The sequence below is a fragment of the Nicotiana tomentosiformis genome, chromosome 5, assembly GCF_000390325.3.
Source record: "Nicotiana tomentosiformis chromosome 5, ASM39032v3, whole genome shotgun sequence".
In the NCBI taxonomy this organism is placed as follows: domain Eukaryota; kingdom Viridiplantae; phylum Streptophyta; class Magnoliopsida; order Solanales; family Solanaceae; genus Nicotiana; species Nicotiana tomentosiformis.
Window position 1 is genome coordinate 109,582,789 of NC_090816.1, and position 17,651 is coordinate 109,600,439.

The 17,651-nt window shown below is 40.5% G+C and overlaps 2 protein-coding genes across 2 annotated transcripts; both read right to left on the reverse strand.

The window, feature by feature from the left end:
* Positions 1-210: 210 nt before the first annotated feature.
* On the reverse strand, positions 211-2,270 carry LOC138892981 (uncharacterized). Its single transcript, XM_070176742.1, has 4 exons — positions 2,188-2,270; positions 1,696-2,121; positions 1,254-1,621; positions 211-1,124 (listed from the first exon to the last, which is right to left on the reverse strand). Exons 1-4 carry the CDS (start codon positions 2,268-2,270, stop codon positions 211-213), a joined length of 1,791 nt encoding a protein of 596 aa, XP_070032843.1.
* A 1,133-nt stretch (positions 2,271-3,403) lies between these two features.
* On the reverse strand, positions 3,404-3,841 carry LOC104119091 (uncharacterized). The gene is made up of 2 exons (XM_009630503.1): positions 3,665-3,841; positions 3,404-3,619 (listed from the first exon to the last, which is right to left on the reverse strand). The coding sequence occupies exons 1-2, from the start codon at positions 3,839-3,841 to the stop codon at positions 3,404-3,406; spliced, it is 393 nt and encodes a 130-aa protein (XP_009628798.1).
* Between the last annotated feature and the right edge of the window lie 13,810 nt (positions 3,842-17,651).

Sequence of the window (17,651 nt, forward strand, 5' to 3'; positions counted from 1 at the left end):
TGATAAATTTCCTTAAGAAATGCTAAAATAGATGATTCATTAAGCACTGAAAGGTAGAGAGAGTATTGGTTAGCCCAAAAGGAATTACCAAGTATTCATAGTGGCCCATGTGTGTTTTGAAAGCTATTTTTGGAATGTCCCTTCACCATTCTAATCTGGTGATAGAGAGACCTTAAGTCAATTTTAGAGAAAATTGTTGCACCTGCCAATTCATCTGTGATTGATATAAGAAATTTGTCTTCGATAGTACACTGATTCAACTCCCTGTAGTTTACAAATAGCCTCCACAACATATTCTTTTCCTACAAAGACGACATGGGAAGAAAAGGTATTGTTGCTATATTGAATAATCCCTTGTGGTAGCATTTCTTGAACAATCTTTGCTATAATATCTTTCTTCATGACTGAATACCTATAGGGCCTAATGTTAACAGTTTTAGCTCCTAGTTGCAAGGGTATCTGATGATCAAATTGGCCCCTGACAGGAGGTAGTGAGGTAGGCTTAGCAAAGATCTGAGAGTACCTTCTAAGTAGGTGCTCGATAGGAGCTGGAATATTATGCTCATTAGCCAAATGAACAGCATTAAGTTGACTGTTGTTTGTTGATGTATGCTGAGATGTGACCATATGTAATATGAAGAGTTGGACCTCGTCACCTTCTAGTTTACCTATTCCTTTAGAATTGAGCACCTTATATTCATCAGTGACACCTTTCAATAAATGGAACTTGCCTTGGTAGTGGAATGCCATAGTGAGCTCAGAGTAGTCCATAGTGACAAGCCCCACGGTCTTCATCCATAATGCACCCAATACCAAGTCATACTTACCTACAGGAAACACAATTAAATCAGAAGTGAAGGTAGTACCCTGCAGGATCCATTCAAAGTTCCACACCACTCCTGAAGTAGCTTCCAAAGTATTATTTCCCATACTCACATATCCTACATTAGTAGGGTGAACTGTGCAGCCCAATCTCTTAGCAGACTCTTCATTAATGAAGTTGTGGGTGATTCTACCATCTAATAAAATCTTAATTGGTCGCCTATCACTGTATCCATTTACATGATTGGTCTGAGCATCTTGCAGCCCATTAAGAGCACACAAGGAAATCATAGGAGTGTTACCTTTAGAATTGGACCATTATTCTTTAGGTGAATCATACTCAGATTTAGATAAGTCTTCCTCCACCAGTTCTTCCTTAGGGAATTCCAAATACATAACAAACATTTGCTTGGGAAGGTTACATTAATGACCTGGAGTACACTTTTCATCACAAAAATAGCAAAAGCCTTTAGCTCTCCTAGCTTGCATCTCAGCAGGAGATATGGTTCTTCTAGTTCTAGGAATGTTGGTAGTGATTGGTGCTGGTAAGGCTAGCTTGGGCATAGAAGTTGGAATAAGGTGGCTAGGTTTATGTGCAGGCGGTTCATAGGTTGGTTTCCTCACAGGCAAAGGAGATCCATCCGAGGGATAGTGTTTGTGAGCTCTGAAATTAGCTGCTAAGGTTTCCTCAGCCAACCTAGCTAACCTATAGGTCTTAGAGAGTGTTTGAGGTTCATGCATCTTCACAGGGTTCACCAATTCCTCCTTTAAACCTCCTAGAAAGCAGGAGATATCTTGACTGACAAATAGATCACATTGAGCAAGCAAACGTGCAAAAGCAAATTGGAATTCCCTCACAGATCTAGTTCTAACATCGGATATGCAAATTCTTCACTGAATATTTCCACCAAAGCAGCCAAATATTCTTCCCAATTAGGTGGAATTACTGAGTCTCTACATTTTAAATATGATTGGTGCCAAACTAAAGCCACATCATCCAAATTCATTGCAACCAGGTCGACCTTCAGGTTATTAGGTGTATTATCAACAGTGAAGTATTGTTCAGCTCTATACAACCATGTTTTTAGATTTTTCCCATTGAATAGAGGAAACAACAGATTATGCCCACGATCATTGAAATTAGTGCAGTAAGGGTTAGGACCTAAGATACCTTGTCTCATTTGAGCTCCCTGATCTCTATTATTGGAAGTTGATGCACTCTCTCGAGATTGTTGATGTAACTGCACTCCATCAATGGAGTTTTTGAGTGTAATGACCATCTGAATCATCTCTGTGTGACTGCGCTCCATATCATCCCTTAAATCCTGTGTTTTTTGATCAATTATAGCTCGCAAATCCACTTACTGTGCTGCCAGGTCTTCGTATTGCTCTTGTAAATCAGGAATTTGATTCTCAGTGACAACATCTACTGCCTTACGAGGACCCATCGCTTATGCAAGCTCTGATACCAATTGATACCAAATTGGTATTAAGTTGAGTCAATGGAACAATGATTCAAAAATAAGAGAGGAAGAGAGAAGAGAGGATAAGAGAATCAGAAGAAGGGAGAGCAGATTTGTATTATGATAATTGCATAAGGTCTCTATTAGAATCACTCATACTTATACTAATTGACAATTGAAAGGAATTCAAAAATAAAAAGTGCATAAAGTGTGACTCTCTTAACTAACTTTCTCCCAAACTAAAATTCGAAAGAAAAGGCCTAGCTGCCGTTTAAATTTGTCTAGTCAGCTGTCTAATCAGTGATCCTTGTCATTTGCAGCTGATATTTGTGTGTCAGTGATGAAGTCTCTTGTTGGGTGAATTGAGAGGTGGAGGAGAGAAGGCAAATTGAGAGAGAGGGTATGAAACAGAAGAATGAAAATAAGTGAAAAAGAAGAAGAACTAAACCTTTTTATTTAATCTCTCTTTTTTTTATTTTTTTACAATAATAACAACAACAAACCCAGTATGTTCCCAACAAGTGGGATCTGGGGAGGGTACCAGACTTTACCCCTACCTAATGCAGGTAGAGAGGATGTTTAATTTTTCATTTTTTTTTCTTTTAATAAATTTCGGGTCCCTTCCAAAAATCTCCACGATTTACCTAAAATTGCCTTACGTGAGTTTGAACTAAAATTGGCTAGACAAATTATTATCGTGGAACCGAATTTTTATAAACTCCTTGAGTGCTCAGATGTAGTTCAACTTGAGTCCACAATTTTAAATCGTGGAGCCGAATTTAAATCCACGAAATTCACTTGTGGCTTGTCAACTATATGTCTTTCACTACTAAATTCCAATCATCTTTAAGACCTGCACAACTATACCAATACAATCAAACCAACTAAAAATAGAAAAATCTACTCAAAGAACTATCGAAAGTGAAAATAAAAAAATAATGAAAGGATAAGAACTTGGGTTACCTCCCAAGAAGCACCTTATTTAACGTTGTGGCACGACGCAATAACAAACACAACTTAATGCAACTGGGGGTTCCATCAATTCAACTTCACATACCACTTTTTTTGTTGTATTATTGGGACCCAAATAATACTGAATTCGTCGTCCATTCACTTTTTTAAAAAACATTTCCATCGTCGGTCTCCAAATTCCCGACACCAAAGTGGTAAACATGTACAACCTTGAATGTCTCGGACCATTTTGATTTCAACTTGCCCGGAAAAAACGTAAACCTTAAATTGTAAAGAACAACCAAGTCCCTGGGGTGGAACTCCCTCTTCATGATCTTCTTGTCGTGGAGATGCTTCAATAAAGCACTCTCATATGCTTGGAACTAGAATTCATCCATAACATTAAGTTGATAAATTCTTAAATTTGCCGCATCGGCCCATTCCAAGTTTAACTTCTTCATGGCCCACATAGCTTTGTGCTCCAACTCCACGGGCAAATGACAAGCCTTTTCAAATACCAACTTATATGAGGACATGCCAACTGGTGTCTTGTATGCCGTTCTATATGTCCAGAGAACATCATCAAGTTTTCTTGACCAATCCATCTTATTGGCAGTGATAATTTTAGCCAAAATGCTCTTTTAACTCCCGGTTGGAGACCTTTACTTACCCACTTATTTGTGGGTAATACAGTATAGTAACCTTATGCTTGACCTCATATTTTCTAGCAAGGAGGTGAATGATCGATTGCAAAAATGTGAACCACCATCACTTATGATAGCTCTTGGAGTCCCAAACCTTGTTAAAATATTATTTTTGAGAAACACGGTAACACTTCTTGCTTCATTGTTTGGTAAAGATACCGCTTCAATCTAGTTGGGCACATAGTCAACTGCCACAAGGAAGTAGTTGTTATTGTAGGAGCTCACAAATGGACCAATAAAACCAATTCCCCACATGCCAAACAACTCCATCACCACAATCAGATTCAGATGCATTTCACTCTTTCTTTGAAATATTGTCTTGACGTTGGCATTGGTCACAAGCTTTGGCTATAGTGTTGGCATCTTTGAACAAGTTGGGTAGAATCCACACTCGAGAACCCTAGCTACAAGTCCTCAAAATTATCATCCCTTTCTCTCTTATGACACATACCATTTTAATGTTGTCGGCACATATCTTGAACAAATAAGTTTCATCCCAATAATACGAGTCCCTATCCCTCAAGAACTTCTCTTTTTGGTATGAAGGAAACCCTGGAGGTAGTAACCCACTCACCAAGAAAATGGTCATATCGGCATACCATGGTAACTCATTATCCACAACAACTATGGCTACAAAGACTTGTTCATCGGGAAAGGACTCATTGATCTCCTCGAGCCCCAAAGGTCTTCCCCCATCTCAAGATGAGACAAGTGGTCTGCCACTTGATTTTTCGTGCCTTTTCTATCCTTGATTTCTAAGTCAAGTTCTTGCCAGAGTAGAATCCATCAAGGAGTCTCGGTTTTGACTCCTTTTTTGCCAAGAGGTACCGGATTGCAGCATGGTCCAAATGCACCACCACTTTTGAACCTACAAGATAAGAACAAAAATTATCAAAAGCATAAATAATTGCAAGAAGTTCTTTTTCAGTTATCGTATAGTTCATTTGAGTGGAATTCTTTATTTTGTTAGCATAGTGAATGGATGGAAAAGCTTGCCCACTATTTGGCCTAACACCACTTCCAAGGTGACATCACTTGCATCACGCATCAACTCAAACGATAACTCCCAATTAGGAGTTTGAATGATAGGAGCGTTTGTCAAATGCCGCTTAAGTTCCCATACAAGCTTTATCAAAGTGAAACTTGGCATCTTTATCCAACAATATACACATTGGGTTCACCACTTTTGAGAAGTCCTTGCCTAGAAACATTCTTACACTTTTCACAGTATTTAGAGGAGGTAACTTGGAAATAACATTAACCTTTGCCGGATCAACTTCAAAATCCCTTTTGGACACCTTATGCCCAAGCACAATGCCTTTTTCCATCATAAAATGGCAGTTTTCCCAATTCAAAATAAGATTTGTTTCTTCGCATCTTCTCAATACCTTGGCCAAGTTAGCCAAACACATATCAAAAGAATCACACACAACGGAAAAGCCATCAATGAATACGTCTAGAAAATCTTCCACCATGTCGGTTAAAATAGCCATCATACACCGTTGGAAGGTATTCACAGCATTGTAAAGACCAAATGGCATACTCTTAAAGTCAAAGGTGCCATAAGGACATTTAAAAGTCATCTTCTTTTGGTCCTCGGGGACAATTTGAATTTGGTTGTAGCTCGAGTAACCATCAAGAAAATAATAGAAGGACCTTCCCGCTAACCGATCCAACATTTGGTCAATAAAAGGGAGTGGAAAGTGATCATTTCAGGTAGAATTGCTTAACTCACTATTGTCACGACCCAATTATCACTATATGCCGTGATGGCGCCCAACGTCGCATCGCTGCTAGACAAGCCAACGGCAAACTATCCATATAATTGTTCATTTTAATATTTTTAAAGTAATTGATTTTTATTTAATAAAAGAACTATTAATAGGAAATTATAGTAAAGTGAAGCACAAAATAATGAAAGAGTAAAATGGTGAATTTAATACCGAAAACTATGAAAATATCTAATAGAATATTCCCAAAAATACGGTGTCACAAGTGCATGAGCAAACTGGAAGAATGTACAAACCTCCTATACTACTGTCTGGAGTAAGATAGACATAAAATAAATACAATAAGAAGAGACTCTGGGCACTGCAGAACTGGCATAGAGAATAGCTCACCACTAAGCCTCTAGGTAGTGGGGGTACGCGCCTGAATGGCAGCCAGATGCACCTATCTCAGATCCTGCACGATTAGTGCAGAAGTGTAGTATGAGTACATAAACAACATGTACCCAATAAGTATCTAGTCTAACCTTGAAGAAGTAGTGACGAAGGGTCGACATCGATACTTACTAAGGGTCAATAAATAAAGTGCACAAATTATAAATAGGCAAGGAGTATATCAATAATAACAAATAAATGAACAATAAATAAGTGATTCTTTAACTAAATATCGGTTAGAGTCTCCAACTATCACATACTAATTTCAACAAATAAGAGCCATCAAGTATTTATAAATTCTCAAAACATGGAAGAAATATCAAGTATATTCGGACTCCGGGCAATATCACGCACAATTTATGTCGAGGTTGTACGATCCGATCCAGAATAATGTGTACACTGTCGAGGGTCGACCGGCACAGACCAAAGATGTATCCATTATATTGCCCAGGCGTTCGGCCCGATCCACAGGAAGGGAGAATACACTACGAACTCTAATTAACCGCTACTACATAAGAATAATAATCAAGGAAGGTATAGTTTCCACCAACAATCAAGTAACCCGCCAAAAACTCAAAGCATTGAAGCTCAGTCTTTACAAATCCTTTATCCAATCTTCGAATATAATTTAAGGAGTTAAACTAACAAGTTGAGTACAAATAATACAAGTAATACACGGTAGAGTCCTAAAACTACCAGGACATAAGTATGATTTTTAGCTACATGTGGACTCTCGTCACATCGTGTGCATGTAGCCCCCACAATTATTAGGAAACCAATCATTTATAGCACCTACGGGGAGAATTCCCTCTTATAAAGTTAGACAAGAGACTTACCTCGTTTTCAAGTTCTCTTCCCGGTTCACAATTCACACTAAAGCCTCAAATCGGTGCCACGCAATCTGAAACTAGCCAAATATTATATAAATTAATCTATATAGGCTCAAAAGTATATAATTTAACTATTAGAGTAATTACCCAATCTAAATTGGAAGATTCCTAAAATTCACCCCCGGGTCCACGTGTCTGGATTCTGGAAATTTTTATAAATAAATATTACCCATAATATAACGAACACAAATATATAATTTATTCCATTTTCCACAACCAAATCCATGATCAAATCTTAATTTCACCTAAACCCTAGTTTTTTTCACAAAATCCCACAAGCTTCACTAATTTCCCATGTTTAATCTACCTATAATTCGCGTGTTTAACTTAAAAATGGGTAGAGTTTACTTACTTTGTGTTGTTGATGAGAATCCCCCATAAAAGTGCTCTTAAAATCGCCCAATACCAAGTGAAAGTGTGTGAAAAATGTTCTAAGTCTCGAATTAAAAGAACTCCACTGCTTAGCGGTTTTCGCACCTGCGGAAAATCGCATATTCACTAACCCATCACACTTTCGCTTCTGCGGAAGAACCTCGCGCCTGCAGATGCGCACCTGCGTCCAAGCTTCCGCACCTGCGAACCTAAGCCTGGGCTGGCCACTTCCGCTTTTGTGATGAGCCACGCGCACTTGCTCGTCCACACCTGCGGCTAAACCCTCCGCAGGTGCAAAGACACCAGAACAACAACAACTTTAGCCAAAACAACCAAGTCCAAAAATGATTCGATTCCCACCCGGGGCCCCCAGGACCCCGTCCGAACATACCAACAAGTTAACAAACACATAGACAACCTACTCAAGGCCACAAATCACATCAAACAACATCGATTCTATGAATCGCAATCCAATTCTAGCTTATCTAAACTATGAACCTCCGAATTCCAAAACAGCCGCCAAATCATACCAAAACAGCTCCGATTGACCCCAAATTTTGCACACAAGTCATAAATGACATGACGGATCTATTCCCAGGATCGGAATCCTAAATGAACCTCGATAACACCAAAGTATACTCCAAACCAAACTTAAAGAACTTGAAAACCTTCAATGAACTAACTTTCAACATTAAGCGCCGAAATGCTCCTAGGTCACCCGAAACCCGATCCGAACATACGCCCAAGTCCAAAATCATCATACGAACCTATTGGAACCGTCAAATCCCGATTCTAAGATCGTTTACTAAAAGCGTTGACTCAAGACAAACTTGGCCATCTTAGGTCACTATTAAGGAATCATGTGTTCCGATTTCAACCCGAACCCTTCCAAACCTAATTTAACCATTCCTACAAGTCATAAGGTAGTAAAGGTACGTACGGGAAGTCTTAATTAGGGGAACGGGGTCCTAGAAAGCAAAATAGTTGGTCGAGTCATTACATTCTCCATTTCTTAAACAAACGTTCGTCCTCGAACGGGTCTAGAATCATACCTGGGGTGCTGAATAGGTGTGGATATCTGCTCCGCATGTCCTCCTTGGTCTCCCAAGTCGCTCCTTGACTGGGTGACCCCTCCACTGGACCTTTACCTCATAAAGTTTCTTAGACCTCAACTGGCGAACCTTCCTATCAACAATGGCAACCGGCTCCTCCTCATAGCCCAAGCTCTCATCTCGTTGGATCGTGTTGTAATCTAACACATGTGATCTGTCGGCATGATACTTTCGGAGCATAGATACATGGAAAACTGGATAAACTCCTGATAGACTGGGAGGCAAAGCAAGGTCATAAGAAACCTCTCTAACTTGCCTCAACACCTCAAATGGGCCAATAAACCTTGGGCTCAGCTTGCCCTTCTTTCCGAACTTCATGATTCCCTTCATCAGCGAGACCTTTAAGAGAACCTTCTCGCCCACCATAAGTGATAAATCAATTGCCTTTTGATCCGCGCAACTCTTCTGTCTAGACTATATTGTACGATGCTACTCCTGAATCAACTTTACCTTCTCCAAAGTATCCTTCACTAAATCAGTGCCATATAACCTAGCCTCGCCGGGCTCAAACAATCTGATGGGGAAATGACATCTCCGACCAGATAAAGACTCAAATGGAGTCATCTCAATGCTAGACTGGTAACTTTTGTTATAAGCAAACTCGGCCAAAATCAAGAATCGATCCCACTACCCTCCGAAGTCAATCACATATGCTCTGAGCATATCCTCCAGGAGCTAAACTGTCCGCTCCAACTGCCCGTCGGTCAGCGGATGGAAGGTTATGCTAAGATCTACCCGGGTACCCAACTCGCTCTGTACTGCTCTCTTGAAATGCAAAGTGAACTGAGGGCCTTTATCTGAAATGATGGAAACAGGCACACCATGCAACCGAACAATCTCTTGAATATAAATCTGGGCCAACCTCTCTGTTGAGTACGTGGTCATCATTGGGGTGTGCCGACTTGGTCAGCCTGTCGACAATGACCCAAACGGAATCAAAATTCCTCAACATTCGCGGCAACACAACTACGAAATCCATAGTGATGCGTTCCCGTTTCCACTCTGGTATTACCATCTACTGAAGTAGGCCACCTGGCCTCTGGTGCTCATACTTAACTTGCTGGCAATTTAGGCATCTTGCTACATATTCAACTATGTGCTTCTTCATCCGACGCCACTAATAATGTTGCCTCAGGTCGCGATACATCTTCGTAGCACCTGGATGAATAGAATACCGAGAACTGTGTGCCTTCTCTAGAATCTTCTCCCTCAAACCATCAACATTAGGAACACATAGATGACGCTAGAGTCACAGAACACCATTCTCACCAGTAGTAACCTCCTTGGCACCACCTTGTAGCACCGTCTCCCTAAGAACCAGCAAGTGCGGATCATCGTACTGATGAGCCTTGATCCGCTCAAATAACAAAGACTGAGCCACAACGCATGCAAGAACTCGACTGGGCTCTGAAATAACCAACCTCACAAGTCTGTTAGCCAAGGACTGAATGTCCAAAGCCAATGGCCTCTCCTTCGCTGAAATGAATGCTAACCTACCCATACTCTTGGCCTTTCTGCTCAAGGCATCTACAACCACATTCGCCTTGTCCAAATTATGTATGGGGTAATTCTTCTCATTGGGCTTCAGCTGACATAAAGCATATGCAATAACTCGCCCTTCCTGCATCAATACACAACCCAGGCCAATGGGTGAAGCGTCGCGATACACAGTATACATCCCTGAACTGAAAAGCAACACTAACACCGGTGTTGTAGTCAATGCAGTCTTGAGCTTTTTAAAGCTCGCCTCGCAATCATTGGACCATCAAAATAGAGCACCCTTCTGGGTTAGTCTGGTCAAAGGTGCCGCAATAGAAGAGAAGCCCTCCACGAATCGACAATAATAACCTGCAAACCCCAAGAAGCTCCTAATCTCGGTTGTTGTGGTAGGACGAGGCCAACTCCGGACTTCCTCGATCTTCCTGGGATCTACCCTAATACCCTCGCCTGATACAACATGCCCCAAGAATGCCACAAAATCTAGCCAAAACTCACACTTGGAAAACTTAGCATATAACTTATGTTCCTGCAAGGTCTGAAGCACAACTCTCAAATGCTGCTCGTGCTCCTCCATACTACGCAAGTAGATCAATATGTCATCAATGAAGACAATGAAAAATGAGTCAATATATAGCCTGAACACCCAATTCATCAAATCCATAAATATCGTCGGGGCATTGGTCAAGTCGAAGGACATCACTAGAAACTCATAATGGCTATATCTAATCCGGAAAGTCATCTTTGGAGCATCCGAAGCACGAATCTTCAGCTGATGATACCCAGATCTCAAGTCGATCTTAGAGAACACCCTGGCACCCTGCAACTAGTCAAACAAATCATCAATACATGGAAACGAGTACTGTTCTTAATGGTAAATTTGTTCAACTGGTAATAATCAACGCACATCCGCATAGTCTCATCCTTCTTCTTCACAAATAACACCGGTGCACCCCAAGGCGACACACTCGGTCTAATCAAACCCTTCGCTAAAAACTCCTCAAGTTGTTCTTTCAACTCTTTCGGAGCCATGCATTATGGTGGAATAGAGATAGGGTGGCTACCTGGCGCCAAATAAATACAGAAATCGATATCATGATCTGGTGGCATGTTTGGTAGATAAGAAGGAAACATATCGGAGAACTCCTGCACCACGAACACTGAATCAATCATGGGAGTCTCTGCAGCAGTATCCCGAATGTAAGCTAGATAAGCTAAACAACCCTTCACGACCATATGTCGATCCTTCAAGAAAGAAATAACTCTGGTGTATGTACTGACAGATGAACCCCTCCACTCCAATCTAGGCAACTCTGGCATCGCCAAAGTAACAGTCTTGGCGTGGTAATCAAGAATGACATAGTACGGAGACAACCAGTCCATACCCAGGATGATCTCAAAGTCGGTCATGTCGAGCAACAGAAGATCCGCTCTGGTCTTATAACCACAGAAAGTCACGATACAGGACCGGTAAATCTGATCCACAACAACATAATTGCCCACTAGCGTGGATACATATATAGGAGAGCCAAAGGACTCATGAGAAACACCAAGAAAATGAGAAAACAGAGATGAAACATTTGAATACGTAGATCCTGGATCAAATAGCACCGAAGCATCCCTATCGCTGACAGAAATAATACATGTGATCACGATGTCTGAGCCTACTGCATCTAGTCTGGCTGGAAAGGCATAGAACTTAGCTAGAGCACCACCTGACTGGCCTTTACTTCTAGGGTGACACTTACCCACCTACCCTCCGTCTCTAGCCGGCTGGACGACTGGTGAGACAGCTGGTGCGGTGATCTTGGGCTGATAGCCCAGCTGTACTGCCTTGCCTTGAAGTCTGGGGTAGAATCTCCTCACAAGACCAAGCTCCCCGCACTCATAAAACCTCTCGGTGCAGAAAATAAAAGTCATCTTCTTTTGATCCTCAGGGGCAATTTGAATTAGGTTATTGCTCGAGTAACGATCAAGAAAACAACAGAAATACCTTCCCACTAACCGACCCAACATTTGGTCAATAAAAGGGAGTGGAAAGTGATCATTTCAGGTAGAATTGTTTAACTTCCTATTGTCACGACCCAATTCTCACTATAGGTTGTGATGGCGCCCAACGTCACCGCTAGGCAAGCCAACGGTGAACTATCCATGTAATTGATCATTTTAATATTTTTAAAGTAATTTATTTTTATTTAATAAGAGAACTATTAATAGAAAATTATAGTAAAGTGAAGCACAAAATAACGAAGGAGTAAAATGGTGAATTTAATACCCAAAACTATAAAATATCTACTAGAATATTCCAAAAAACACAGTGTCACAAGTCCATGAGCAAACTGGAAGAATGTACAAAGCTCCTATACTATTGTTGGAGTAAGATAGACAGAAAATAAATACAATAAGAAGAGACTCCGAGCGCTGTAGAACGGGAATAGAGTGCAGCTCACCACTAAGCCTATGGGTAACGGGGGTACGTGCCTGAATGACCGCCAGATGCACCTGCCTCAGATCCTGCATGATTAGTGTAGAAGTGTAGCGTGAGTACATAAACAACATTTATCCAGTAAATATCTAGTCTATCCTCGAAGAAGTAGTGACGATGGGTCGACATCGACACTTACTAAGGGTCAATAAATAAAGTGCACATATTATTAAGAGGCGGGGAGTATATCAATAATAACAAATAAATGAACAATAAATAAGTAGTTTTTTTAACTAAATATAGGTTAGAGTCTCCAACTATCACATACTAATTTCAACAAATAAGAGCCATCAAGTATTTACAAATTCTCAAAACATGGAAGAAATATCAAGTATATTCGGACTCCGGGCAATATCACGCACAATTTATGTCGAGGTCGTACGACCCGATCCAGAATAATGTGTACACTGTCGAGGGTCGACCGGCACAGACCATAGATGTATCCATTATATTGCCGAGGCGTTCGGCCCGATCCACAGGAAGGGAGAATACTCTACGAACTCCAATTAACCGCTACTACATAAGAATAATAATCAAGGAAGGTATAGCTTCCACCAACAATCAAGTAACCCGCCAAAAACCCAAAGCATTGAAGCTCAGTCTTTACAAATCCTTTATCCAATCTTCGAATATAATTTAAGGAGTTAAACTAACAAGTTGAGTACAAATAATACAAGTAATACACGGTAGAGTCCTAAAACTACCAGGACATAAGTATGATTTTTAGCTACATGTGGACTCTCGTCACATCGTGCACACGTAGCCCCCACAATTATAAGCAAAACAACCATTTATAGCACCTAAGAGGAGAATTATCTCTTATAAGATTACACAAGAAACTTACCTCATTTTCAAGTTCTCTTCCCGGTTCACAATTCACACTAAAGCCTCAAATCGGTGTCACGCAATCCGAAACTAGCCAAATATTATATGAATTAATCAATATATGCTCAAAAGTATATAATTTAACTATTAGAGTAATTACCCAACCCAAATTGGAAGATTCCTAAAATTCACCTCGGGGCCTACGTGCCCGGATTCCAGAAGTTTTTGTATACAAATATTACCTATAACCTCACAAACAAAAATATATAATTTATTTCAATTTTCACAACCAAATCCATTTTCAAATCTCAATTTCACCTAAACCCTAGTTTTTTCACAAAATCCCACAAGTTTCACTAATTTCCAATGTTTAATCTACCTTTAATTCGTGTGTTTAACTTAGAAATGGGTAGAGTTTACTTACTTTGTGATGTTCATGAGAATCCCCCACAAAAGTGCTCTCAAAATCGCCTTAGACCATGTGAAAGTGTGTGGAAAATGGGCTAAGTCTCGAATTAAAAGCACTTCACTGCCCATCGGTTTTCGCACCTGTGGCCAAACAGTCGCTGCGGAAAAATTCATCGCATGTTTGGTCCTCACCCAGGCCATCTCCCCTCGCTTCTGCAGACGAAAACTCACTTTTGCGAGCCCTCTTCTGTGGAAAAATGGATCGCACCTGCGATCCCACACCAGCTCCTCACACTTCCGCTTCTGCGGAAAATCCTTGAGCCTGCGGATGTGCACCTGTGCCCAAGCTTCTGCACCTGCGAACCCAGGCCTGGGCTGGCCACTTCTGCTTCTATGATGAGCCATGCGCACCTGCACGTCCGCACCTACGGTCAAACCCTCCTCAAGTGCGAAGACACCAGAACAACAACAACTTCAGCCAAAAAAACCAAGTCCAAAAATTATCAAATTCTCACCAGGGACCCCGTCCGAACATGCCAAGTTCCAAAACACATAGAGAACCTACTCGAGGCCACAAATCATATCAAACAACATCGATTCTGCGAATCGTAACCCAATTCAACCCTATTGAAACTATGAACCTCCGACTTCCAAAACTAAAGCCGAATCATACCAAAACAACTCTCATTGACCTCAAATTTTGCACACAAGTCATAAATGACATGACAGATGTAGTCCCAAACTCGAAATCCTAAACGGACCTCGATAATACCAAAGTCTACTCCAAACCAAATTTAAAGAACTTGAAAACCTTCAATGAACCAACTTTCAATATTAAGCGCCGAAATGCTCCTGGGTCACCCCGAAACCCGATCCGAACATACGCCCAAGTATATAATCATCATACAAACCTATTGGAACCATCAAATCCCAGTTCTGAGGTCGTTTACTAAAAAAGTTGACTCAAGTCAAACTTGGCCATCTTATGTCACTATTAAGGAATCAAGTGTTCTGATTTCAACCCGAACCCTTCCGAACCCAAGTCAACCATCCCCGTAAGTCATAAAATAGTAAAGACAGATATGGAGAGTCTTAATTAGGGGAACGACAGTCTAGAAAGTAAAATGACCGGTCAGATTGTTACACCTATAGTCTATGCAAACCCTTCATCTAATGAATGTCCTTGTTGGAATTAGCTAATTCTTATCATTGAGGACCACGGTCATCCCTTCTTTTTTTGGCACACATTGTACCGAGCTCACTCAAGTGCTATCCGAGATTGGATACACTACTCTAGTATCTAAGCATTTTATTATTTCCTTATTGAACACTTCTTGCATAGGAGGATTGAGCCTTCTTTGGTGTTCCACACTTGGCTTGCACCCATCCTCCAAGTTTATTTTGTGCATACAAAAGGACGGACTTATCCCCCCAGATATTCGCAATGGTCCATCTTAATGCCAATTTATGCTTTTTGAGCACATCAAGTAATAAAGAAACTTGCACACTAGACAAAAGAGGATGAGATAATAACGAGCAAAGATTCATTAGGGACAAGAAATTCATTCCTCAAATGTGAAGGCAAAGGCTTCAGCTCAAGCATTGGTGGCTCCGTAATGGACGGTTTAGTAGGAGGAGTAACTCGGTTCTCCAAATCAAGGAACAATTTTGTAGGATTGTAAGAATAGGAACCAAGTCCCTCCAAAGCCATCACGGTTTTAATGTAACCCTCCATAGCCTCATTCTCCGAATTGAGTATAGCCGCATTCAAAGCTTCATCTATACAAATCTCTTGCATATCCTCATCTACCACTTTATCTACCACATCAACCACAGATATCACTCCATATTCATGTGGATGTTTCATTGATTATTGGATATGGAAAACCACTTCTTTATCATTCAATCAGAATTTGATCTCTCCGACTTTAACATCACATATGGCCCTCCCGATAGAATTGAGCATTTTGATGGCTTTGGAGGGACTAACCATCACGATTTCAATGTAACCGGCTACATTAAAGTCGGTTATATCCGCATAAGGTATCAAGTTGATACTTGCCCCCAAATCACATAAAGCTTTTGTGAAACTTGTCAACTCAATAGCACAAGGAATAGCGAAACCCCCCGAGTCTTCCATCTTATAAACCCCGGTTTGTGAGATGATTTCACTACATGGTGGGTGACCTTGATGGTCTCAAAATTAACATTCTTATTCTTAGTGACTAAGTCCTTCATGAATTTAGCATAACCTGACATCTTTTCAAAAGCTTCCACAAAAGGAACATTGATGGTGATTTGATTCAATATATCATAGAACTTTTGTAATAGGCTTTTTGTTGTTTCTTTGTAGATCTTTACGAAAATGGAGGAGGCGGTCTAGGTAACTGCTTGTACACCCTAAGTGCTTCTTTGCTTGCCTCATTGATTGGTTCCTTCTCATTTAGAGGGCTTTCTTTGAATTTTAAGAAGTGTGTGGTGCTTGGTGCACCTCTTCAACAATAATTGAACTTATTATTGGTACCTCACACTTGGAAACAACAATCACCTCGGGTGTCTCATTGACCATGAAAGGTACATCTTGTCTAGGAACTTCGTCAACTTTAGGAGGATCATCTACCTTGGGAAGAGAAACATTAGGAACTTTGGGACTCTTGGCCTTAGAAAAGGCATATTTGAGAGGCAACTCCTCTTTTTCATCATCATATTCAACTACAATGGTTATCTTCTTTAGGATCTTGCCCTGCCTTATGGAAATGATAAAAACACACTTTATTCATTCATCTCTCTTTGGGTTTGGAATTGTGTCGCTAGGCAATGATTCTTGCGGTTTCACATTCATTTGAGAAGAGAGTTGACCCAATTGGATCTCAATTTTCTTGATTGAAGTGGTATGAGAAGCCACCACTTGATTCATTTCTTGCCTCTCTTTGTCAGATTGCTCTTAATGTTTGGGCATCCTCTCCATTATCCCAAAAGGTTTGTAATAACTTGAAGAGTCACCTTGGTTTTTGTATGAAAGAGGTTGGTAGGATCACTATTGATATTGTTGGGAAGATCCACCACCTCGATTACCTTGATTACCGCCATTCCAACCTTGGTTTCCTTGATTGTTGTTCCCCCAATTTCATTGATTGTTATTTCTTCAAGTGACTTGGTTATTACTAGGTCTCCATTTTCCTTGGCTAGATCATTGAAAGTTACCTCGTTGATTTTGATAGTTGCTCACAAATTGAACTTCCTAATTTTTCTCTTGATAAGAATCATCTTGAGTGTAGCACCCATCATCTTGTGAGTACATATCATCTTGAGGTTGGCGTTGATTACCTTTCACCATTTGCTTAGAATCTAAGAGATGAACACCTTCCACGGCATGTACTTGCCGTGATACTTGAGTTTGTTGGAGTTGCACTTTTACAAGTTGATTCATAGTGGTGGTCAACTCGTCAATGGCTTGATTATAATCTTGCAACTCCTTGTTGAGATAAATCATATTCGAATCCCCTTGAGGCACATTTACTCAGGATTGCCAAGCCGATGATGTCTCAGACATCTCAGCAAGTATGGCACAAGCCTCCGGATAGGGTGTGGTCATGAAGTTCCCACCGATCAATTGGTTCACGACATATTAATTAGTTGTATTAATCCCACGGTAGAAGGTTTGTTGTAACTTGTTCTCGGCCATATCGTTGTTAGGACATTCCTTCACCATGGTTCTATAGCATTTCCAAATTTCATGTAGTGGCTCATTTGGTTCTTGCTTGAATGCCAAGATTTCCTCCCTCAAAGTATCCATGTGTTAGGGTAAAAAATATTTAGCAATAAACTTCTCCGCCAACTCATCCCAAGTATGGATAGAATGGTTTAGTAAGCGCTCTAACCAATCCAAAGCTTTTTACCTTAGGAAGAAAGGAAATAACCTCAATTTCAAAGTGTCTTCGGACATATTTGTCTGCTTAC

What these genes read in the sequence shown, in the direction of transcription:
- LOC138892981 (XM_070176742.1), bottom strand. Translation starts at nt 2,270, where the DNA reads ATGGGTCCTCGTAAGGCAGTAGATGTTGTCACTGAGAATCAAATTCCT. An exon ending in GAAGAATTTGCATATCCGAT is followed by an intron (nt 1,622 to 1,695) that starts GTTAGAACTAGA and finishes TCTATTTGTCAG; the next exon opens with TCAAGATATCTCCTGCTTTC. An exon ending in TGATGAAAAGTGTACTCCAG is followed by an intron (nt 1,125 to 1,253) that starts GTCATTAATGTA and finishes CCAATTCTAAAG; the next exon opens with GTAACACTCCTATGATTTCC.
- LOC104119091 (XM_009630503.1), bottom strand. Translation starts at nt 3,841, where the DNA reads ATGGATTGGTCAAGAAAACTTGATGATGTTCTCTGGACATATAGAACG. An exon ending in ACTTGGAATGGGCCGATGCG is followed by an intron (nt 3,620 to 3,664) that starts GCAAATTTAAGA and finishes GATGAATTCTAG; the next exon opens with TTCCAAGCATATGAGAGTGC.